Genomic DNA, 24,745 nt, shown 5'->3' on the forward strand with positions numbered 1-24,745 from the left:
GTCATCATTTCTATCCGATTCGTAAACACATGACATATTATTAGTCTTTTTATCCGTAAAACTGGAATGTTTGTCTACCAAGTACAAAGCAGAAATACTGCTAAATCAGGTGTATGTTATTTATCAACTGGAAATTTATAGATACTGACTTAAAATGTTGACTTATGGAACCAGTGGTAGGGGCTCGAACTAGGTCGGTGGGGTGGGGGGTGGGGGTGGCTCCGTGGCCGAGGGGCTTAGGTCGCTGACTTCAAATCACTTGCCCCTCATCGATGTGGGTTTGAGTGGGGCGTTAAATCATTCATGTGCTGGCTTACGGAAGGTCGGTGATTCTACCCAGGTGCCCGCTCGTGATGAAATAATGCAGGGAGGGTCAACTGGGATCTTCCTATACCATCAAAGCTGGAAAGCCTTCAAATGACATAATTGTGTCGGTTAAACCCAACATAATAAAATAAAATAAAACGAACTAGGTCGAAAACCTTTGTTACGGTCGCTTACGCATAGCTTGTAAGTTAAAAACAACTGCGTCAGGGAGTAGACTCTTTGGGTCAGTGGTTAGAACATTGGACTTCCACCCGTGCGACCCGGGTTCGAGTCCCGCCTCAGGCACTTTTCATCTCACAACACCCTCTTCGATTTCTGTTACGCTCTGTTAAGTCGTAAGATGGGGGATAGTCCGCGGAATGGACTTGATCGCGTGTCAAAAATGGCACTTTCTATACAGAAATGGCTTGCACGTCATGATGATTCATTTGAAGAGGGATACTATCGCTTTCGCAAAGCTTGTAAGTTTAAAATCAATCTCTGAGCTGACTCTTTGGCTCAGTGATTATAGCATTGGACTTCCACCCTTGCGACCCGGGTTTGAGTCCCGCCTCAGGCACTTGGGATTTTTAATCTTAAAATTCTACTCTTTTCGCTTTCTGTTACGCTTTTAAGTCGTAAGACATTCAAGATTTAAATGTATGGTCGAAATTTTCGAATACTACCTGGTCACCCGGTCAGGGTACACGATCTTGGTCGCACTCTTTACTATACGTTCATGTAGAGTTTGTCTATATTTCTTTGTCAAGTAAGCTCAAATTGACTGGAAAACTTTAACAGTTAACCATGGTTAAACTAGAGAATTTCGACTTAGTGGGCATGACCTAATAAGTCGAAATTTCGTTTATTTTGAAAATTCGACTATGTGATTCGAAATCTCAAAATAAATAAATATAAAATAAATAACATACACCTGGTTGTAATGCCTTGCCCTATTTATAGATATCTCTGTAATTTGTTTTCATGCATGAATTTTTATATTCATATCATTCAGATGAAATTTAATCGACGTAAATTGAGGAGTCCACAGTTATAATACAATGAAATGGAAACAAAGCAAATGTAAATGATCCATTTTACTATTGTGTCGTTATTTTTGATGTTTGTGAATGTGTAATTGTGATTTGTATGAATGCGGAAGAAATCTGAATAACCAATTTTGTACAACTAATGTTTAAAGTTTTCAGTAAGGTATAGCACATCAGGAAGTAGGAATGGCGACGTGTTTCAAAATTAAAAACGGATTTATTTTTGCCTTACTTTGTTTTTGTTTTAAAGGTTCAGGTAAATATTTTCTTTCTTCTACTGCTTAAGACATAGACTTACTAAATGAATTTCATGACAGCTATACTGAAAAGAAGAACATTGGCAATCCTATAGGGTACACTTAAAGCCGGGTTAAGGCCTGACTGTTATGAATGTTATGAAGATGCATTCTAAAATTTCAGTTTGAAAAGAGGTCATTTACTTACGTAAATCTTCATTATTTCATTAAATTATTTAGCACTTGTTTGTTTCTTGTTAAGACGTACACGTCATTAGATACACAGAGGATATTTGTTTGTTTCAGTGTAAGATCGAAATATATTTCACTACAGTGAACACTATCATTAAATGTTTTTACATTGAAACAAACAAATTTTCTTTTTGTTTTATGTATTTTCATGGTTTTAAACATATCGTATCCATTTTACCCACGCAGCGTCACGTGCATTGCATCATGACGTCACAACTTCTTGACGTCAATATATCACTGTAAATTAGTTCTGTGACGTTTCCAGACTTCTTTTAGATTCTATAATGATGGAACGTATATCTTTATGATCCTGTAAATATTTATGTACATCTATATCTTTACTAAAGTATATTTTGCATGGAATTTTATATTATTCATAATTCATATTCTTTCGCATTTAAGTGTAGTTCCGCACCAGTGAAAAAAAAGAAGATATTTTCAATGTTTGAAACAGTGAAATATCAATTTTATTTTCCTGATAAATTTCAGTATTTCATTGAAAAGCATAAAATAAAAGCTTTTATACATATTGCTTAGGACAGAAGCATATTACCAGCTTATAATTTTAATTTCTGATCTTGATTTTATATTGAATTACATTTCTTATTCATACACCGATCAAGTTAAAATGAATTAGCCAACCCGCGATATATCATGTATTTTGAGAAAATATGATATATTCGATCGCAATCATATAACATATATTCTACGGTAATTTTGATAAAAAATGAAGAATCGATAAATGTATATAAATCACAATGTATTAATTTTGTCTCTTCCTGAAATACTTGCAAATGATTGATTAATTGATATTGTTTCAATTTAGCATTCGTTAAAAGTATGTACCAGTTCTGTCTGGTTTTATAAAATCATAAGTATGAAGAGAGTGTTATTGAGATAACAGAAGTCTTAGTGCATGGATGAACTTGAAAGTAAATAGGCTTTTGTTACAATAGATAGAAGGAAATAAACACAAAACACTTAAACCAAAACAATCCTATTTTTTTATTTCGAACTGAACGAAAAATGACAGTTTCAAAAAAAGATCATTTGTTGAAAATTTTCATACTATTCGTTTTCGGAGGTGTGTGCCTCTGACAGAAGCAGGTGCGAAAAGCCAGTGTCTCATATTCAGGTTTCTATTTGACATATACTCCAGTGATTCTATATTTATGGTTTGTCTCTACTAAAAAGTGCAAAATCGAAGGACTTATAAACGTAGATAACATAACTCAAAATCTATCTCTGTTTAATTGTTGCCATGGTTATGTTTCTGAGCTTAAATAAAAAGGTATGAATGAAGAATGAAGAATTATTTTGGTAGTGTCTATACCCAAATATTGCAGCCCTATTCATAATGTTAACAGCCAGTCCCTTAGCTGTTACGCTTGAATGTATATCAATATTATTTCAGACACACAGTGTAGTTCTGGAAACCATTTTGGACTAAACTGTGACTTCGAGTGCCATTGTATGAATAAAGAACAATGTAACAGCAGCACAGGAAACTGTCCCTCAGGTTGTGATTTTGACTGGGTAGGTCCTGGATGTCAAAGAAGTGAGTATTTATTACATGTTCATTTATTTTATAGAGTACACATATATACATAGGTTACAAATTATATGAAGAGGTAGTAATCAATCTGATTAAAATTATCTCGAGTTAACGCTACGTAGTGGATCTGAAGATAAGCTATAGAAGGTCACGTTCAGGCGAACTTTCCGCTAGCAAATCAGAGCATTGCTTTCACCATTTTAAAAGTGAATGTAGAAGTTAAGAAAATCTTTATCTAACCTAGGTTTCCAGTTTTCGATATGTGATTATCACGGGTTTATATTACTTATGGCTGCGCCGTCGTGTGTTTTCTTTGCGAAGAAATTAAATCATGAAGCATATGGAAACACATGAGAAATAGTTTTTCCTATTCTTTTCCATTCAAAATTGAAAAAAGCTTGTAATTCGCCCGTGACTTCCAGTCGAAAAATTCTAAAGGTGAACGAAGCAGAATAGTATAATCTCCTATATAACCAGAGTAGTATAATCTCATATTATAACCTCGGTATAATCTTAAGTAACTAAAATACCACTCCAAAGCGCTTTATTTGATAAATATTAGCGTCCAGCCAGCATCTTTTCCAGCTTTGGGAATGTTACAAGGACTTAGCTCTGGTGAATAGACTGGATGATTGATTTGTACCACTTTTCGAACTTTTAAAAACTTTGGATGATGGCATATTTGTGAGTCGTAGCATTGTCGTGGATCAAATTGAGACGACGAAGACCAGTCCTTAGACGCATTATATATATTTTTTTCATTTAACAACTACAACTTTTAGTACAATGTCTCTATAAAACTTTTCAGTGACTGACTTTCCTGATAATTGAGGAATTTGAAATACAGTGCCCAATAAGTTAAAGAAGATAAAAATTTTGATACTTTAGTTCCTTTATAATTACTGGTCTACGTTCACAATTTCTGTTGTCTGCGCGACGCTGTGACGTAAAAGCATATCCAGGTCTCATCTCCTGATAGGGCCTATAACGATGTGCGATCATCTAAATTTGGGAACCTTTTCAGCGTTTCTTCAACATATTTGAATCTCGGTTTACATGTGAAACCTAAACTGGGCAAAAAGCTTCCTTAAACCCCAATGCTTGGCGAGAATTCATGAGATCTCCTATTGAAATGTGCAAGAAAAGACGCTTTCTCGTACTTTTTGAATCTTGTGTCTTCATCAATGTGCCGTTTTACAGCAATAATATTTTCCGACGTCGCTGCCGTTCTGGGCCTGCCAGGACGAGCCCTGTCTTTTAAGGACTGAATGGCTATCTTCAAATTTACGCACTTACCTGTAAACAGTTTTCTCTGATACTGGAAACTTTCCATATGAGCACTGTTTACTTTGGAACAATACAGTGGTAAACTTTGCATCTTGCTATCTTGCGTGTTTATGTAGGTATCCGAAACATGAACATAATAGTTTCGACAATGAAAATACAGCTTGCATTCTTGCTTTTGCTGGATTGTTACAATAATCATTTCAAAAATGTGTTACGTACTTATATATATAATAATGTCACAAAATATATGATTGTAAATTCAAAAAGTAAGAAATCAAATACGATAAGTCACATACATTACTAATTGTTAAAACATCAGATTAAACTGGATTGAATTAACAACTTATTGCACGTCTAAAAGGTTATGTTGTGACATACAGGTACATGACAAGCTTACAGAAACACAATTACATATAAATTATCCTTATAAGATCCATCAAGCTCGTAAGAATGTTTGTTTTTGTTTAAGTTTATTTAAGGTTTATTTGTAAATAAAAGAGCAAATAAAATTTAGGCAAGTGACATTTAGGGCTTCAGGACATTACAACTCGAAACATAGCGTATGATACTGGAACTAAAATTGCATTTTATATCTAAAATATAGCTGCAAAGCAAACATAGAAACTAGTTTTAATGAAAGACTTTAAGGATAAAACTCACGGCCTGTTCTTTCTAGGTGTGTTTACGTTTAAACTTTTTATGGTTTGCTGGCATTTTTTGTTAGGTTTTCGTGATACAATTTTTACATGTATATTGAAACATCTCCTCTGGATTCACAAAGGCGAATCTTGGAAAGTAATTTTCCTTTTCTTCTGCTTCAGAAATTGGGATATAACTAATGGCATTTGTATATTGTCTCAACGACCTTGCCTGTATTAATTTTAAAGTTATCTTAAACTACACAAATTAGGACATACTTTTATACCGTTTATGATAAATGTTTGACCCAAGGTGCACCCGGAATTTATTTCCGTAACATGTGGGTTCTTAGTTCAAATCACTTATCTTGCCATTATAAAGCCACCATTCTCTTTCTAACGCTTTGCCCCTTTTCCTAACGAAACAATTTGTTTTGTTTACTTCAAGACCCCCGTGATTACAATATGTGTAAAGTAAATCGAGGCTATCATGTAAATCCTCAGACAGTTTACCTATTATCGTCATATCATCAGCAAAAAGCAACAAAATCAATGCAATCTCATCTATCAATAAACTAGTAAATGTAATAACATGTTTTTCATAAATGATTTATATTTTACCCAAATACATAAACAAATTGTTTTGCCTTATATCTAATAACTTTGAAATATATTATATTAACAAAAATTGCCTCTGCAATGTTAACAAGGTTTTTGTTTCTATAATTTGCTTTGTGATATAGTTTTAGACCCAATATGATCTATCCAGTTTCTATCATCACCTTGATTTCATGAAGAGATATATTTTAACCTGGTTCCATGTACTAAGTATATCAAGCAATACAGTGACCAAGTGTTTGACGTTAGATAAATACGTTTTAGTTTTCATACAATCAAAGATTTTGACTTTGTTCAATGACGATCACGTTATTATTGTGATCTCTTGTGTTTTGTTTTAACTGTTACAGTAAAACTTTACAGTTAAAATATTTACGAAGCACGGGTCACGAAAACTACTGACGACGGCAGACTGCAGACACAGTAGCTCTCTTTGAACACTTTGTCCTAAGCTGGGATAAACACAAACCTAGCAGATACATACAAGAAATTGTGTTAAAAAAGGTTATTACTTTCATTATGAACCAATTATTCGTTACGGATGGATGTATATTTTTTCAGACAATATAGTACCTGCAGGGCTGGAGAATGGAAAAACAATGGTGACACGCCATCAAAGTAACATACCTCAGATACGATTTGCTTTGCTGGCCGTCGATAGAGATTTATCGACATGTAGTCATACAAAGTATGCAAATATGTCAAAGAATATCCCTTGGTGGAGACTCTGGCTTAAAGATAAATACGAAATCAGGAATATCTCTATTGTTACCATCAAAGAATCCTTGGGTAGGTGAAGTAATAGCGCATTGACACATTATTCAATTCAAAGTCATTTTACTCTCAGTTTGGTCGAAAATATATTCAACACATTCAAATATAGCGACTTATTCTCACATTTAACTTTTTGTAATGATCTTGTCTCAAACAATGACAATAGTCAATTGTATATTTACTTGTTCTACCTAATATGTAGACAGTGGAACTAAAAATACAAACTTGTGTAGCTAACTGCTTTAAAGTACATAGTCAGAAAAATAATTAAAATATTATTTTCTGAACAGGAATTATTTGATCTGAAAAAAAAAATGATACTGGGTAAATTAGTTGGAGAAAACATGGAGACAACACAGCTAAAAACAAGGATGAATATCCAACACGGAAAGCCACGTTTTAAACACACAGTCTCCCCAAAAGTAAACCCAGCACGCTGACGTGCACACGACCAAAACATACCTCAAAGTAAACAAACAAGGACAAAACAAGCAAATAAAGGAACACAGTGGGCCCCGCATCGGAACTGCCAGTGGCAAAACCAACAAACCTGTTTGTGGTGCTACTAACTAACCTCACTCTTGTCCCAACCATGTTCCAAAGTCGCAGCCTGTATTGCGGACTTATCTTTTTATTGATAGTACCTCATGCAAATCATGCACTTTTTGCCTCTAGTTATCAAGAAATCGTCCATAATAACTTAAACGATTAGCAGTTTGAAACAAAACCTATGTAAAGAACAAATCAGTTAATGCCCTGGGGAAAGTGTGACTTTTTTTTGTGGTGAAATTCCTCAACAAACAAACGATCGTTTTGAAAACGTCAAAACCTAATGAATTTCACAAGGTATAATATGTTGAAAAAGCTACTCCTGGAAAGATAACAATCTCTGCTACCAATACATATGCGTCAAAGTATGGGAAAAACATCTACAAATATGAGTAAATCAAAGGAAGAAATCAGGACTGTTAGATGCATGACTGTGTTATCCTGCGTAGCACTTAACATAGCTACTTTACCATTGCATTGATATAACAGTATTACGATTGACAAACTGTGTTCACTAAACAATTCTACTCTATAAAGAGATTGCATCCCTTGTGTAAATTCGGCTTAGTGTAAATCTCTATAATATATGTTTGTTTGCTGAGGTTAATAAAAGAAAAAAGTTCGCCGCGATACATATTTATCTTGATAGTATTATTTTAGTAATACACTTATTACTTCTCAATAAAATTAATAAGTTTAAGAAGTCCTTTACATGCTATAATTGATTGCCTCATCAGCATGTATTGGTGAGTTTCTATTTCTCAAGGTAGTTTGAAAATTTATTACGCTTTTCAAGTACATGTTTTGTCAATGAGGGCCTGAATACTAGTGAAGGTTCAAAATGTTTTTCACTAGGCTATGGACAGATAATGTAAACAGAGATACAGCTTCCGAAAAAAGAAACTTAGAATAGTGATTAAGACGTTTAAAAACAAAACTAAGTGTTGCCTCTCATGACACACGCAGTGTTACGTTTTACTTACTCGGTAATAAAATCCACAAATCTTTGATAAGTTATATTTCGTTTAAACGAAATAGTTATTTAGTTAAAACGAAATCATTTCGTTTAAACGAAATGATTTCCGTTTAAACGAAATAGTTATTTTGTTCAAACGAAATCATTTCGTTTGAACGCAATAAAAAAAACCTCACATTATCTAAGTGGAAAAAAAGTGTGTAACATGTCACTTTAAGGGCACCGTATTATGTCACTTATCACTAAGAGGTCTCGGCAGAGTCAAATTACACGTATTGCAGAAGCAACATCGGCTGCCCATGAAAAACAGGGAATAAAGTAGTACATATCTCTGCCAGATCAATCCCCAAACAACATCAGTGATATGATAGAAGTGGTCAGATCGGTAAGAAACCTACCTACGATCACAAGATATTATGTCATTAGCTCTCCCAAATCCTAGAAGCCTAGTGTATGTCAAACAGAGCATTTCAGCCATGTACCATAGTAAAGATCAGGGTAACTGTTACGTTTATTGATTTAATAAAACTGTTATGAACCCATTGTACATTGTATACAACACAAATTTAGCAATTCACCTCTTCATAAAGTGTAGAACAATATTTGATCCTATACTGTTTGGGGGTTTGGTTTGTTTTCTTTACAATTTGGAATGCTCGCACTTTTGTTATGAATGCTGTTACTATGAGGCACTTTTAAAAGTACATATGTACACATAAGAGAAAGATAACTGAGACACAATAATAAAGTAATTAAATTGCAACGTACACAAATATTCAACATTCGAATGCTACTTTCTGTCCCTGCCAAATTTCGTATGAAAAACTGTTTAAAGAGGGTAGCATCTTCGCTAAATGTAACGTAACGCAGCGTTTGTATTTTTGTCGCCTGATCCTCACAATCTATGCCAGGTTTGTTTATTAGTTTTCCATAGTTTGAATTAAATATTTTTCGAATTGCATTGCCATATATCTTACAAACTGTATTGTAGATTATTTTAAGAACTTTGAGGTTATGGTTGAAAATGAAACATTCGCTAACAGATATGGAAATAACATCTTCACTGCTCAAGAAGTGTGTTACAAACATGATAATTCCTCACCGAGAACAACGAATATTGATATAACATGTAACAAACCAATTTTTGGAAATCAGCTCAGAATTCGACTTGCAACTAATGGTACACAACTCGTCTTGTGCGATGTCAGAATATATGGAGGTAACTGTACTATTTAATGGTTTTACTTGCAAATTCGTATTTCATTAGCTATGTTATTTGTATTAATTTTTTCTTGAACTTTGCTGTAGGCACATATGACACATAAAGATGCTGTGAATGTTTTAAATATCTTATTATTTTACAGAATGTTCTGATGGAACATTTGGTGTCAGTTGTACAGAGACATGCAGTACTCATTGTGAAGATGTCTGTAATAAAGATTATGGAACTTGCTCTTCGTGTTCGCCTGGATGGACGGGAACTAGCTGCAACCAAGGTATCCCTTGTTTTGTTTTTGTTGAATCTTATGATATGAAAAGGGTCAACATTAGGTGTTTGCCCTTTACCTATAAATCTCTTAGCAAGGTGAGTTAGGTTGTTAAATTACTATATATTTGAAATACAGGATAGGTTTTTCCTTAAGTGCAAGTAAATGTAATGGCTATATAGGTCATGAATTATTTAACAGAGACGGTTTGCTTGATGATTAATAGCGGTTCCAATAAAGTGCACACTCAAGCTGTACTCAAGCTGTATAAGGTGCCAGCATTTGGATACTCAGACAAATCTAGAATTGATAATATCGAATCGCTCAATCTCGCCGGGAATGGCAGAATATTTTTTTTTTCGAGTTATCGGTAGTTCGAGCCATCGAGTTATTGGTTCATTACTACAAAATGTGTTCCTGGTTACTCGAGTACAGGCATGTGTTGTAACCTCCGTTAAATTAAAACAGTTAATGGTACTCGTATTTCAAGCATAAACATTATTGAAAGATAACAACTATTTTATTTATCAAAAGAATATTTGTTCACAAAATGTTTACAGTTATCATATATATATACATCTATTTCAAGCATATTAATGATTAGATATCGACATAAACGAAATAGTTTGCATCATGTACTCCGACTTGAAACATTATTGCACTGTACCCTGGTTGCTTAGGCACTGGTACATGTGCTTCAAGTATACACTTTATTATATGATGACTAATACTTTATTTTTCAGAATTCAAAATTCAAAGTGTATTAATTTTAACATTCCTCTGCTGCAAACAACGATAATCATTCATTCTAACGCGACCAGCAAATAACCTATATACACATAGAAGAACATCAGTCAACGGTTATTTTGCGATAACCCATGCGCGTGCAGTGACGTCTTACGATCCAGGTGCAGTGCACGGTCGTAAAAAGTAGTTACCATTTTTTCTAAGGCTGTTGATATTAGTATGTCGTGTTAGAATCGAAATAACAAGTTCCCAAGTGTGAGTTATAGTAGAATAACCCGAGTTTTTCGTTGTTATGCGAAACAATATATATCTCAGATCTACGGCCTTCGTGGTATATTCTCACGCATAAGAACTCAAAACACGGGTTATTCTACGATAAACCACGTTTGGGAACTTATCATTTCTTAAATATACAGACGAAAGTGACTACGAGAATATTTGTAAAATGCTGCAGACATTGCCTGAACAATGTAGAAGGGGGCGGTGGTCTAGTGGTTAAGATGGCTACTACTAAACCTTCTCATATGACACCAGTACTGGTTTTTCAAGGAACTGGACTAGGGAGTTATTCAAGCAAGCAAGCAAGCTTGAAACTTTTGACTTAAATAAATTAGTATGTTTTTGACATCTGATCTATATGTTAAACCATTACTTGAATGGATTGCTTTAAATTGTACATATCTTTTAAAATCAAAATGTAACTGATAATATATATAATTTATTTATATTAATATATAACACACTTTTCATCCACATGCACATGTACACATTCAAAAGTACTTCACAGAATTGCAAATAAAACTCAACACAAACAAAAAATACAGTTTCACATTACCAAAATGCGTTAATAGAATCATATCGATTAAAAAAGACAAACATATCGTCACCTCAGTGCGAAAAGTGGATAACTCCATTGGCTTAAAGAAGGACTTATTCACTTTTTGTGCTAAGGTGACGATATATACATTTGTAAAAGTATTTTAGTGACCCTAGGATAAAATATTGTTCTACGCTGTGATAAGAAAAATGTGGTACACAGAAGTAGGGTTTTAGCAGGCTTTGAAAGCAACTAGTGTATCTGGTTCCCTTGTCTTGACGGAAAGGGACTTAAAAAGCATGAAAGCTGTGAACAAAAAGCTCCGATTGCCATAAAACACCGTTTAAGTCTTTGGCATAACTAGTGACAGTGTGTCTTGTTATCTTAGGCTTCTTACCGGTTTATACTATTCTATCACATCCCTGATATAGGCAAGGGACTGATCGTGTAGAGCCCTAAAGGTGTGGATCAGAATCTTGCATTGCATCCTGTATTTTACTGGCTTTCGTTAGATCTCCTTCAGAACCTGTGTTACATAAATATGATTTCGACGGGGCGTCCTAGTGATAACGCATATGTAGCCTATATAGCTGACAAAAAAATAATATAATTTCATTACTTTTTTAAAGCCTTTTGATTGTGACAGTATTTATATTAGATGCTGTTCTCGTTTTACGACAAATCAATCTTATACCATGGCCACCACACACAATGAGAACTTAAAGTGGTTTTGACAACCGTTCAAAGCGCATAACATGCGTGTCAACGGAAGTACTTCTTTATACTGTCTTTGAATATACAAGTATGCAGTCTCCGTAACAATGTATGGTTGGTTCTAAATACTCAGCCTTACAAAACTTACTTTGGACCATTCTTTAGTATGTGAGTCCGATATTGATCAATAAGAAACAGAAACAACTAATAAGGACGTGAAACAACGAGTGTGGTGAACAGAGAATATCGAATAGAAAAAAAACAACTTCATATTCAACCAAATTGGCATTAGCCAGCTGATATTCTGCTTGTGAACAGACTTTTAGAATGCGCCCGTCAGATAGAATGAATATAAAACACTGATGTCACACATTGACATTAAGCGTATCACTTCTGAAGTTCAATATGTAAGAATATGAACAAACATTGTGGTATTTAATCTGAGTACTAAAGACCCAATACCACACGTTGTCAGTATTAGTTTTCTTGACATCAGGTTCGAGCCACACGACAGTTCGTCATTGACAACATAAAAAGATATCTTATAAATAAGGAAAGAACCAAAAAGAGGCATTTTGGCAGTGACGCGTTAGGACCAATGTAGCAGTCTATCAATTTGGAAAAATAATAAGCCAGACTTGGACAGGTATGAAATAATGAGGCATTCTGTGCCAGTAAAGTTTTGTTTGCTTTATTGTATTTTATAAATAATACGAATTCAACTAAATATTAACAGGATAATCCGTTAGACAAGACGTTGAAGTGACATTTATGATTTCAGTTGCAGTATGTGACGATGGAAAATATGGCGAAAGCTGCAAGTTCAGTTGCAGCGGGAACTGGAAAAATAACGCGTCATGTAGAACGGCAGATGGATTTTGTACTGATGGAACATGCAAACAAAGTGATTATAAAAATTTACTCGAGAACTTTTCATCTGAATGAGGGTCCGTCATAAAGGGACTTTTGAAAAATGACAAGTTTCAATTTAATCATTTTTTTTTTGTATTGTTTCGGGATCTGTGTCACAGAAAATATACAAAAATGTATAAAGAATATACTATATTAACGAAAACCAAACTGATATTTACTAAAGGTTACATTCTGTTTCCTAAAAATATCATGAGAAATATATGAAGCATATATCATTCACCCATAAAAATAAGATTTTTTTTATACCACTGATAAAACGGAGCATTTCATAAATTTGCTTTAAATTAAATAAAATGGCATTGGCTTAACTTGATGATGTGTAAAATTTTCTATTCCTTGTTGTGACTTATATCATTTTATTGACTTACAAAATGATGTTAGTTTATTAGTATCTGTTTAGAGGTGAAAAAGTCCTTGCCAAACATGTTTATGTTTATATTCTTCTTAACATAATAACAACAACTATAGTTTTTGAGTCGGCTAAATGCTGAAAGCGTTCGACAAGTCCTTGCTATCGCCCGATTTCTCATTCTCATTAAATGGCATCACAACACGGTGAATTGATGTAGTTCCATTGGATTGTCTCTAATTTCAAAGAGTTCATATATCGGATGAAGTTAAGTTATATCAATCCCATTTGCTATGATCAATATACGATGTAATTTTCAAATTTATGAAGTGTAATTTTGCAATACTCGAATAAAGCCACGTATTTTCTTCCGCGGTAACTTATGAAGCATAAACACGAATAACAATCGTGCGGGATTTGGTAATACATTTGCGCACATGATTATGGTGACTAATTTTATGCCCTTTTGTCACAGAATAGCAAATATGATGTTCACAAATTCAAATAAAACTGCATATTTACTTATTAGCCAAATTATCCATTTGTTATCCTGTCCGTTTCAAAAAATAATCTTTAAAATCATTGCGCAAATAAAAAAATTATTGCGCTGTGCATTTCATGAATTGCGCAGGCTTACCAAGCTTGCGTAACATCCAGCGAAATACAAAATAAAGTTCCAGAACATACTGCTAGTAGGGTACCTCTGAAAGCATTGGAATGTCTCTTATCAAAGAGTTTACCACACCGATGAAATTAAATTATGACAGCTTCATTTTAAATGACCCGAATAAGATATGTACAGTACGTTAATTCTTCCGCAAGACTTAGCGGATGAATCCTAATTACATTCTTGGCACTTGTCGGAACACACGTGACCTGTTTATAACAACGCTTCTACGGCTTTCCGTTTGAAAATACGGACTTCGGTTAACCGAAATACTACGAAAATCGGCCAGATCAAAATGATGCAAAATCGCAAGTAGCAAATATGCAAACGTCTACGTGTTCTAAATCGTAACCTTTCTGAAATTTTGACTGGTTCGGATAATTTGCTTACGATTCAGATCGCAAAAAAAATGAAACCGTCACCCATTCTGCGTTTCATGGTGACACATTGGTTGAATTTTGCAGTCAGTACGCGGATAAATTATCGAGAGAAGAAGCTCTTACTGGTTTGTTTAATTACTACTTATTTGAAAATGATTTTATTTCTTATTTTTCGAGAAATAAACAAATCGGCAAAATATTAAATTCTATCTTCTTGTAGATTTTGAAATCGAAAGTAGATCGTCTGTATTGACAAAACGATTTTTTTTTATGAAATGATTTGAATAAGAGGTAATTTCACCGTAAACTTCAATGTCAGATACTGCCAACTGCTGCTAAACTGTCTTTGTATCATCACAATTTGTTCACATATTGTTGAAACTGGAGATTTTGGCGGTATTTAGAAAAGTGTAATCGTATCCGGATATAATATTTTGGATAAATATCGAACTGTGTTATGAAATTTTACATGATTGATATTATTGTAACAGAAATGATTCTAGAATTTATTTTTATAACGCATACATAGAATCTACATCAGACTTATATTCTAGTCCTGAGGCATGACCTGAAAGTAAAAATATGATGTGACAGTCATTCATACTTCGGATATTGTAATACTAAAAAGAATCTAGGTAATATTTAGAAATTGAAACATATAATTTTCAGTTAGGCAACGCACCAAATGCTGTATCAAAAGTGTATCAAGGGTCTACATTTCAATATTTTTTGTGGTGATACCCCAAACTCCAGGAGGGGTATCCTCCCACATCCTACCCCTATATTGCCACTTTACAGTTTGATACATTTGCCCTTTTGCCAGCTGCCACAATACCCATTTCAAAGTCTGACTGCAATTTAAAGCGGGAAGGTACACACTCCCCACACCCACCCTGTTACCGACCACGTAAAAATGGCTCAAACATTTTTCAGCCCAGTCTGGGCCTGTCTGTCTACAAGAATCAAAATGGATAATTGAAAGTGCATGGACTTGGGGACTACTGACAAGGTTTTGAAGGGATTAACAGGTCTGAAATAGAATAAATTATTGTTTTAACTAAAAAAGAACTTCATTTATAAATATCGGTTGTCTTTTCCGAAATTGGTAGCTAGTCCGAGTAACTTCCCGTAGTTTCGAATGCGCAATTTTCCTGTCATTGTTAACACTCATGACACTATATATTGACAATCAGCAACATTTACATATCTTTAAACGCAAAAGTAAGTATACTTTAAATTCATATCACTTATAATATGATTGAACAATACCTGATGTATGCCACGGTGATCGTCCGGCCCTTTATCTGTAAAATATCTGAACAGTTCTTTCGTCTATCCGTTACAAATTGTATGTGGCAATCCGCGCTATAAAACTTCAATACATAAATTGTCATATTCAAATTTTATCATGTGTGAATATATACCAGCCGATAATTGCCCGTTTTGGTTATGCCGGAGGCAAATGTTTACTGGAAAATATAAATACACATGGGCAGTATCTTAGTGTCAGCTGTCAAATTGTAGTTCGTACCTTTTTTACTTTTGCAAACCACTCTTCAATTTTAGAGAAATATACTGTGAAAAAATACCTGTATAATGTTAATCAAAGTTTTACTAGGCATCGATTGAATGTCCATTTCATTAATATTTATTGTAAAGAAATCTCTGTTCACGATAATTGCTAATGACCAATTTAATAGGTGTTAAAAACACAATTTACAATACACGGTATGTCACAGTTTATGTTTTCATATGGTCGATTGAACACATCAATCCACAGATTATGTAAACCAGTCAGTCACACGTGATCTGAACCGGTGTTACAGTTCATTATTTCACGTAAAAAAATCCTATAGACGAAAAAGGGAGACTGAATTTTCTAATCACTAGCCACGTCATATAATTCATATTCTTGAATTTTAGACCATTCGGCTGGAGAAGTGTCAGCAATTCGAATCAGCTTATTTCTATGTTTAATTTAAGCCTTGGCTTCGGCTATGAACGCGTGAGGCTTCGAGGCTTCGAGGCTTCTCTCATAGTGATTGCTTTGTCACTGCTATCCAAAATAACATCTAATTCGTTGTTGAAAGTAAATTTTTTCTATTAGAAAGGCTTTTTAAAGAAATACTACTGTCAAATAAAATAGAAAAAGTAGAAACTCCACAGGTCACTCAACACGACAGAAACGAAAATGTTGCAGGCTCAGTTTAATTGAGCCTGTTCATGGACGGTAGTGGATATGCATGCTACCATCCACGCCCTCTAGCCCCAGGTTGAGCAGAACTCAACATTTACACATGCTACAAGTACAAAAAGCAATTTAGAAAACATCCACAGTTCTAAGTATTCATATGGCGGTGCACATGGAATCTTCAATGATGCGCAAGCGTGTAATTCCAAGAAATGCGGCGTATGGTCCCCAGTTAAAGTAATGGGTTTGCCCTAAACGAGAAAACAATGGGCAGAATTAAACAAACTGGAATTTAGAAAGGGAATCTGAGGTTATGGCGCCTACATATCACAGGAACTGCCAAAAGACAAAATTAAAAGGCAGGCACCATATCCAAGGGGTATTTACACAATACCCAAAGCTATGAAAGCTTGAGTATTGGAACCACCCAGGCAAAAATGTTTAAGTTGATAAACTAAACAGTACCAATAGCACGACATATAAGTCGTACTGAAGAATTACTTTCTTTATGGTAGATTCTGCAGCCCATTCTTTGTCAGCGTGGAAATCCCTCTTCAGATCCTTTAATTTTGTCTCAAAAAAGCCCTTTAGTTAATCGACCACTTTCAAAACATCTGGCTGAAAATTCGCTCCTTCTTCTTTATTCATTATAAAATTTTAGCATACACTAGTGTAAACTTCAACGACAAATATTTAACCTCCAGAGATGATTTACAGTTACGTTGCAAAGCTATATATATACCCAATACACAAATGCACGATAAACCCGAGACTATTCCCGCCAACCTGAACTACTGTAAAGACTGATAAATTAGCGATACTGTAAAGACCGTTATTGTCGTACCAAGAATAATTTCATCTACTACTCCTTTTTGTCATAGTTGTGGTACTTTCTATGGACATCAGTAAAGTTTAGCTTTTTTGTATCTTAATAAACAAATACTTTTAGTTTTGGTTTGTTAGAAGGAACAGAAGGTCATCTGTGCCCTTTCCAACGATAGCGATATTACATAACATATAAACTTCAATGAATACGTTTAGATTATCATTCTGAAGTCTAATATAATTTCAGCAAGACTTTTATGTTAAACATATACTTATTTTGTTTGTTTACGCTGCTACTGTCAAATAGGTAATTTAGAGTGCATTTAACAGTTTTATATTGGTTTAACGTGCGTACACATAATTGCTTCTTGTACGCAAAATTGGGATCGAGGATTGTCTAGGGGCACTTGCAAGGATAGTTCCGGCAAAATGAGGCAAATAAAACAAATTGTAAATAAAAATTTATTTTGACAATATAAATCTTTTCTGTTTGTATTTGAACAGTAACAAATTTAAACATCTTTAATAAATTAATTTGATTTTTCTATTAGTAATGAGATGGACAGAATTACAAAACGAAGCACATTTACTAGCTGAATTTTTGACATAGAATATTATTAAGTAAAAAGTACTAAATAAAGAAACTAATTATAACTTGTGTTTTCAGGTTTATTTTATTTCATTTTTATTATCATGGGAAATATTTTCTGTTGAAACATTGTGTAACAGCTATCATGTGTCATGTACTCAGTTATAACAAAACAACGCATCAGATCTTATCGATTTTGCTGTGATTTTATAGTGAACTAATTTTGTCTTGTCAGACACGCTTTACATCCAGTACAAGTGTTTCTAAAAATCCTTACTACTCACTCTCGTTTGACATGTACCATCTTCACTTATGTTATTACTGACATTATTGAATGTTTTGAGGTACAGGAAATACAGTTCATTTATTCGACACAAGCTGAAAGTCAGTGACCATAGATTCAGTGTTGTTTTTATTCTAGATTTTTAATAATATGGTTCATTTACTGTATCTGCGTATTAGAATTCCGCTTAAGTCAGTGGGGTTTTACACATTTCATTATATCTCATTTATCAGACTCAGTCAAACCGACCATCCCAATTTATATTTTCCTAAGATCCTTTTCCGTGATTCCCATTGATTTTTTATGAAATTTATTAGAAAAATATTTTTGTCAAAAAGTAAGAGCAAAATCTGAAAACGCGATCCTGCCAAAATTATTTACTAATTGCACATGCTTACACAATTTAGTGTAAATTGTTTGCCCCGGAGAATTTATATCGTCTATAATCCCCCAACATGACCGATGATACCCTACTTAAGACCAAACAATAATTTGGGCTCGTAAAAAGTCATATGATGTAATACCGATCAATCTATTTATTAGAAAGAGCAAGCATATACTCGTGACGTTAAAATGAGACTGAACTTTCAAAATATTTCTATATATAGTCTTTTAAAACAATGACTGAAATATTTGCCCTTTTCCTGATAATATCCCGGTCGACATCACTTAGTACTTTTATTGTCGCAATAGATCAAGTATTATACCTCTCTTTCTATTAATGCGTTGCTTTCAGTGTGTGCTGATGGATATTATGGACATGAATGTATGCACAAATGTAGTACAAACTGTGTCGGAGGAAATTTAAACTGCGACAACGTCTTTGGATCTTGTATGTCTGGATGTAGAGCCGGTTGGATAGGACGCAAATGTGATGAAGGTTAAGTAAAGTTTACTAAAGGAAGTTTTTGATAATAATACTGACCTAAGTACAAAGTCTAATTTTAGTGTCAACATTACTGTTTTAATTCTTGTTTGTTTAGATACAGCTTTATGTGCTTATTTTGACTTTCAAGAGTAAGGTTCTAATAAGCCATACCAAACTGTATGGACATGCTATTAAGCTTTAACTAAGAATAATGCTTATTTGCTAAGATTGTAGTATAAATTTAACTCCTACTGCCGAGATAAGCATCTTCCATATAGAGATTTCGTGCTGTATTATGTGTCTGCCAATTTATTTTTCCTTAGTACTTTATTACTTCAGGTTTGTGCTTTCTTATATATATATGCTATGCATTACCTGTTTATATAAGTTTACTTTTTACCGTTTAACCATGTCATTTTTGGCCCAACTGTCCTTAATTTGTATCTCAAATGTTTCAATACGTTATAACTATTCGCTTATCTTTCTTTTTACCTTCTTTGTTCTTGTTAATATCTGTTTTATGTTTTGTATTTTTTGTCGGGAAATAGCTCATGAGCTTTGTTTTTTTTTTGTTAATATAATATCCGAGGTTTCTTGTAACCTGTAAAAGTCTTTATAATTGCAATGTACTTTCTTTTCATTCCGCAGTATGTCCAATAGGACGCTGGGGGATCAACTGCGCAAACTCCTGCGGACTTTGTACATCAGGAAATTGCCGACATACAAATGGTGTTTGTGATGGAGGTTGTGCTGCAGGAGTAAACAACACTCCTCACTGTGACGAAGGTAGTGTTGCTACATGTAAGAGTTTCTAGTTAGTGTAAAAAATATCCGTACTATGTCATTGCTATTTTGAATAATACATGTTGTTATGGAAAACGATAGGAACTACTAAACAGACTGTTAACGTCCGGATTTCATTCTGCCGTTTGTTTACTATTGATTAGAATGCAACGATGGAAATTTTGGTATAAACTGTTCCGGAGTTTGTAGCAATAACTGCAAAGATGTATGTAGGAAGCAGACTGGAGAGTGTAAACATTGTAAAAGCGGCTGGCATGGTGCAAACTGCACGCTAGGTAAGGTCTTTTAATTAACATAATGAAATTGTTTCTAATTACCAACGTGATTTGTAAATCTGATTGCCCTATAGGTCATTCTATTCTAATTTCTTTTGGTTTGATATCGGTTGTTTGTTTTCATACTTGATAAAACTAAATTATATATAATGCATTGTATCTATATGCATACTTTGAAGAATGCGGAGATGGAAGATGGGGTGAAAACTGCAAACGAACATGTTTGACATGCCGTAATGAAACGTGCAACAGAATTACTGGGGCTTGTAATAGCCAGTGCAAGCCTGGTTTCAAACAAACAGAATACTGTGATCAAGGTGAAAACAAAATCGTTGTAAATATATGTTTTGACAATTAAGATATGTTTATGTAATCGGTATAACTGTTAGTAATATACCCATTATTATAATTATAAAATCTACTTTTTAAAAAAAAACGAACCCACACTACAATAAGGCGTTTACTCTAAGATCGAATTGCCTTTATTATCTGTTTGTATTATATCTTAATATATGTTGTTATCAATACATACAAAACAGTTATGAGAACAATAGCAGATACAAATGTATTGGGCCTGAAATTATTACATCAAACTTAAACAGCCCTCTTCGCATGTGTGTTATTTCATTCTATGTATAACTTTATGGAATAGGCACTAAGATTGAAGATTGCTAATACAATAACAAAAATTAAAAGGTACCTGATTTATGATTAAGGAGACAAAACTTAAAACGAATTGTGAAAACTAACGTAAACAATGGAGAAAGAAAGAAGAGCTGTAATTAGGACAGAGTGCATAAAGACCTATTTAAGTAGAAACTGTGACGGTGAACATATGACTATGTTCGTCGAGGTCTTTCTCCTCAGCAAATAAAAATGCGGTCAAGTTAAGAACTGAATGTCCCTCTTATTTTGCAATAAAGCAAACAGATATGAAATACAAACAATCTCTTTACAGAATGCAGCAATGGATGGTATGGATTAAACTGTTCTGAAGAATGTAACCGTAACTGCAAGGACGGTACGTTCTGCAAGAAGACAGACGGGTCATGTATAGAATGCAAACCTGGACTGGAAGGAAAAATATGTGACAAGGGTAGTGAGCATTTATCCTTGTTACATCTTGATTTAATATGTGAAGTGCAAGATTTGTAGTATCAAACTTTTATCTAAACTGCATTAAAGACTGGATGATTTTCTTTCCCCAAAATGAAAGCAATGCATAAATTTGAATTAATATGTTCTTATATTTTAACATTCTTACAATCTGCTATATTCTGATCTGTTTCAGCTGTTAAGCAGACGGAAAAGAGGATGTATATTTCCGAAGGAGGAATTGCAGCGATTGCTGTAACTGTTATTGTTCTGATTTTCTTCAGCGTTTTTGTTTCGGTATTCATTACAAGGAAAAGGCTGCATAGGTACGTATATGGGTAATTGCAAATACATTGATACAAGTGAATAGCGTATTAATTGATTAATGATATAAACAATTTATGTGTTATATATGGCAACTTTATGTTTAGGAAATAATCGACTTTACTGTGTTCATTTTATGTTTAATTATTACCAGAATGTAACAGAGTAAATGTTTGCTAACAAATCAGTAAGTACACGATAATACATATCAATATAATGAGGTGTTTAGAATAGATGGAAATACCGAAATCTGTTTCTATTTTAACAATCTATCAAAATGGCCTGAAAATAGCTTGCAATATCCGTATATATATTTTCATTCGAGAGCTTATAAATTTTGTAATCGATTGAGAAAGACATATGTTTTTACACATAACTTATAACATGTCAATGTCTTTCAGAAATCAAAATAAATTTGAAAATGAAACAGTCTCCTATTCAAACGTGTTAGCCGCAGAGAATAGTTCGACCGTTCTGAAAACGCCAGGTAAGTTTTCTGTTCTATCTTGTTGAATCAAATTAGCCATGCCCGATACAAGGTCCAGTACAGTAAAAGCTACATTGAAAGAACGCAGTCGACAATACAGCACTTCACATTTAAGTAGGGGATTGTGTAAACGTATACACTTACACAGCGGCTGTGCACATATACAAATTATTATAAATGAGTGAAATAATATCTTCATAGAAGTAATAAACAGACCAAAGAGACATGAAGAAGGGACACAACCTCGGGAGTTTTATCTATGTTACTGGCTCCAAACCTTTCTCCGATATGTTCCTGTATTCAGATTGTGCTTGCAATCAAAGGATGAGAATTAACGGACCAACTAGTTGATAGAGTGAGAATGAAAAGACAAACTCTCGTGTCATATCATTACCTTTAAAACAATATTTCTTTACCATTAGGAGCTGGTGTTACATTTAAACGCAAATGTAAAGTTATGGTTTATTTTCTGTTATAAACTCTATGAGAACATATACCTCTTAAAGCATGAAACGCGGACAAAACGCTCAATAACCAACAACTTACACTATTTTTTCAAGTTTGACATCGTATTCTGAAAGTGGCAATAACAACGTTTTACATTACAATCAAGTATTGTTAACACCCACAAAGTCTGCTCTTGTGTTTCTGTAATCATAATTTTTTCATTTCTTTACCACATAAAACGTGTTCATACATTACATTACATTAAGTGATCATATACCTTAAAATATTTCAGAATCGAATCTGAATATGGAAATGGAGAATGTTTACGACATTATAAAAAGGACAAGCGGTAACCAACATTTAATCTCAAATCACGAATCGTAACAATGTCAATATTCACTCATTCCTATTAGTTCTGTTTTATATTATACCGAAAACGAAAACTATGTTTCTGAAAAAAAGTATTTTATCTCGTTGGGTAATTCATGAATACGCCATGTGGTGAGATGGAGCCTTTTCTTTGCCATTTGAAACTATAAACTTGTAAATGTATTGCCTATTCTATTTATATTTGTGTTTGTGTGTATGTACAGCAGTTTATTCTGTGGTAATCATTAGGTTAAGAGGGTTTTACTACAAGAAATATAGATATCAATTTCAATATAAGTCTTATAACAATTTACAGAATATATTCTTCATTGCAGGCATCGAACATACCTACGTGTAACATTGATGCAGGAAGCAATCGTGTCTCGGTTTTTGTACAAAAACATTTTCTGAAACACATTGATAATGTGTGAACTGTACTAGTTTTGCAAATATGTATTAACGTATATTCATGTGATAGCATATATTTTGAATGAATATGCCAGAGACGAAAAGAAAAAAAAACAAATTATAATAGTCAGAAGTCAGTCTTCCGCTGACACTATCAGTTTGTCCTCTAATATATGTTAATAATATATTAATCCTTAGTTTCGATGCTTTTGCTAAATGTTTATAAACTGTATGTCAACAGACTGTACAAGTTTGAACGCCGTCGAATCCACAAAATTGCAGACTATCAATAAACATCCACTTGCTATTGGTTCATGGATTTCTGTTAATAAAGTCCAATCGTGGTGGTGCATATAATTACGTATATTAAACATTCTACAGTTTAATATTATTTTGATTATGCTAATACCCAATTACTACACCACAAATAATTAAGTAAATGAAATGTTCAGGATTGCGGATGTACATGAATTAAATTATTATTAAATTTTACTTTTTTACAAGAATATTTATACGAAATAGTCCAGCTACAATATTTCGAAATTATGTAGCATTTATTCGTGATATTTGATATAATGCAGTGTATTTCGCATCTCTAGATATAAAGAATTTAACAATTATGTGCATATATAATTAGGAATTACATAGATAAGTAAAGTGAATGCATTAAAAATAGTCCCTGCTTGTATACATTTGACTCTAATTTACACTTTTTTCATTGTTATATATAATATTTACGACATGTTTATATTATATGATTTGAAATACAATTCTTCAGTTTAGGAATAAAACACTCCGAATAATGTAAAGTAAGATCGAATAAGAGTATGACAGAATACAAAATAATGCTGACTAATTAAATCAAAACTGCGGAAGAGCAATTCAAATTGCTTATACAACTGTTTGGGTAAGACTAGGTTGCTTTTCTGGTAATATGAGTACATTCAGATTACTTAACCAATGAACGTCTAAAAAGAGCCTTCAGTATTTGTGAGACATTAAACTATTTTCTATTAAGAATCAATACATACACCATGTAATCTTATCAATTTTATTCGATCGTTCTTTTCTAATAACACATTCTTGTGTGTATTTTTGTGACTTACTAAATTGAATAAAAGTATATATTTGCTTGTGTTTTGCTATTTTTGACAGTTTGACATCTTATGTAAAATATGTGTAATGCTAAGCTAAATTAAAAAAAAAAAGAACACGTTCAGTATTAAAAATATTTCTCTTCAGGCGGTCCTGGGGATGGGGTGGGTTGTGCATGAGGGTGCTGCACATTCAATTGCCTCTCATGAATAGATTCAGTTAAACTGAGTCTGCTTTCATTTTGATTCGTTGCATTCTATACTCCAAAGGATATCCTTATAGATTTTGTTAATATTTTTTTAGATAAATGTAATAGATAAAACATGAAAATTCCACGAAAACAGTTTTTCT

The 24,745-nt window shown here is 33.5% G+C and overlaps 2 protein-coding genes across 3 annotated transcripts in view; both read left to right on the forward strand.

The window, feature by feature from the left end:
* The window catches only part of LOC123558589 (multiple epidermal growth factor-like domains protein 10), a 147,413-nt gene extending 123,622 nt beyond the window's left edge, over positions 1-23,791 (forward strand). For both annotated transcript variants that reach the window (XM_053544163.1, XM_053544159.1), the window contains 7 exons: positions 20,038-20,169; positions 20,349-20,486; positions 21,128-21,265; positions 21,461-21,590; positions 21,990-22,075; positions 22,815-22,871; positions 23,227-23,791. In XM_053544163.1, coding sequence (XP_053400138.1) covers positions 20,038-20,169; positions 20,349-20,486; positions 21,128-21,265; positions 21,461-21,590; positions 21,990-22,075; positions 22,815-22,871; positions 23,227-23,249 — 704 coding nt within the window. In that variant the 3' untranslated portion in view covers positions 23,250-23,791. The remainder of the gene's footprint in view (positions 1-20,037; positions 20,170-20,348; positions 20,487-21,127; positions 21,266-21,460; positions 21,591-21,989; positions 22,076-22,814; positions 22,872-23,226) is intronic.
* Positions 1,500-13,251, forward strand: LOC128557190 (uncharacterized). The gene is made up of 6 exons (XM_053544175.1): positions 1,500-1,611; positions 3,258-3,401; positions 6,503-6,730; positions 9,232-9,459; positions 9,605-9,736; positions 12,787-13,251. The coding sequence occupies exons 1-6, from the start codon at positions 1,542-1,544 to the stop codon at positions 12,948-12,950; spliced, it is 966 nt and encodes a 321-aa protein (XP_053400150.1). The 5' UTR covers positions 1,500-1,541; the 3' UTR covers positions 12,951-13,251.
* Positions 23,792-24,745: the final 954 nt, after the last annotated feature.

This window comes from Mercenaria mercenaria, chromosome 5 (genome assembly GCF_021730395.1).
Source record: "Mercenaria mercenaria strain notata chromosome 5, MADL_Memer_1, whole genome shotgun sequence".
NCBI classification, from domain to species: Eukaryota; Metazoa; Mollusca; class Bivalvia; order Venerida; family Veneridae; genus Mercenaria; species Mercenaria mercenaria.

What these genes read in the sequence shown, in the direction of transcription:
- LOC128557190 (XM_053544175.1), top strand. Translation starts at nt 1,542, where the DNA reads ATGGCGACGTGTTTCAAAATTAAAAACGGATTTATTTTTGCCTTACTT. An exon ending in AGGTCCTGGATGTCAAAGAA is followed by an intron (nt 3,402 to 6,502) that starts GTGAGTATTTAT and finishes ATATTTTTTCAG; the next exon opens with ACAATATAGTACCTGCAGGG. An exon ending in CGATGTCAGAATATATGGAG is followed by an intron (nt 9,460 to 9,604) that starts GTAACTGTACTA and finishes ATTATTTTACAG; the next exon opens with AATGTTCTGATGGAACATTT.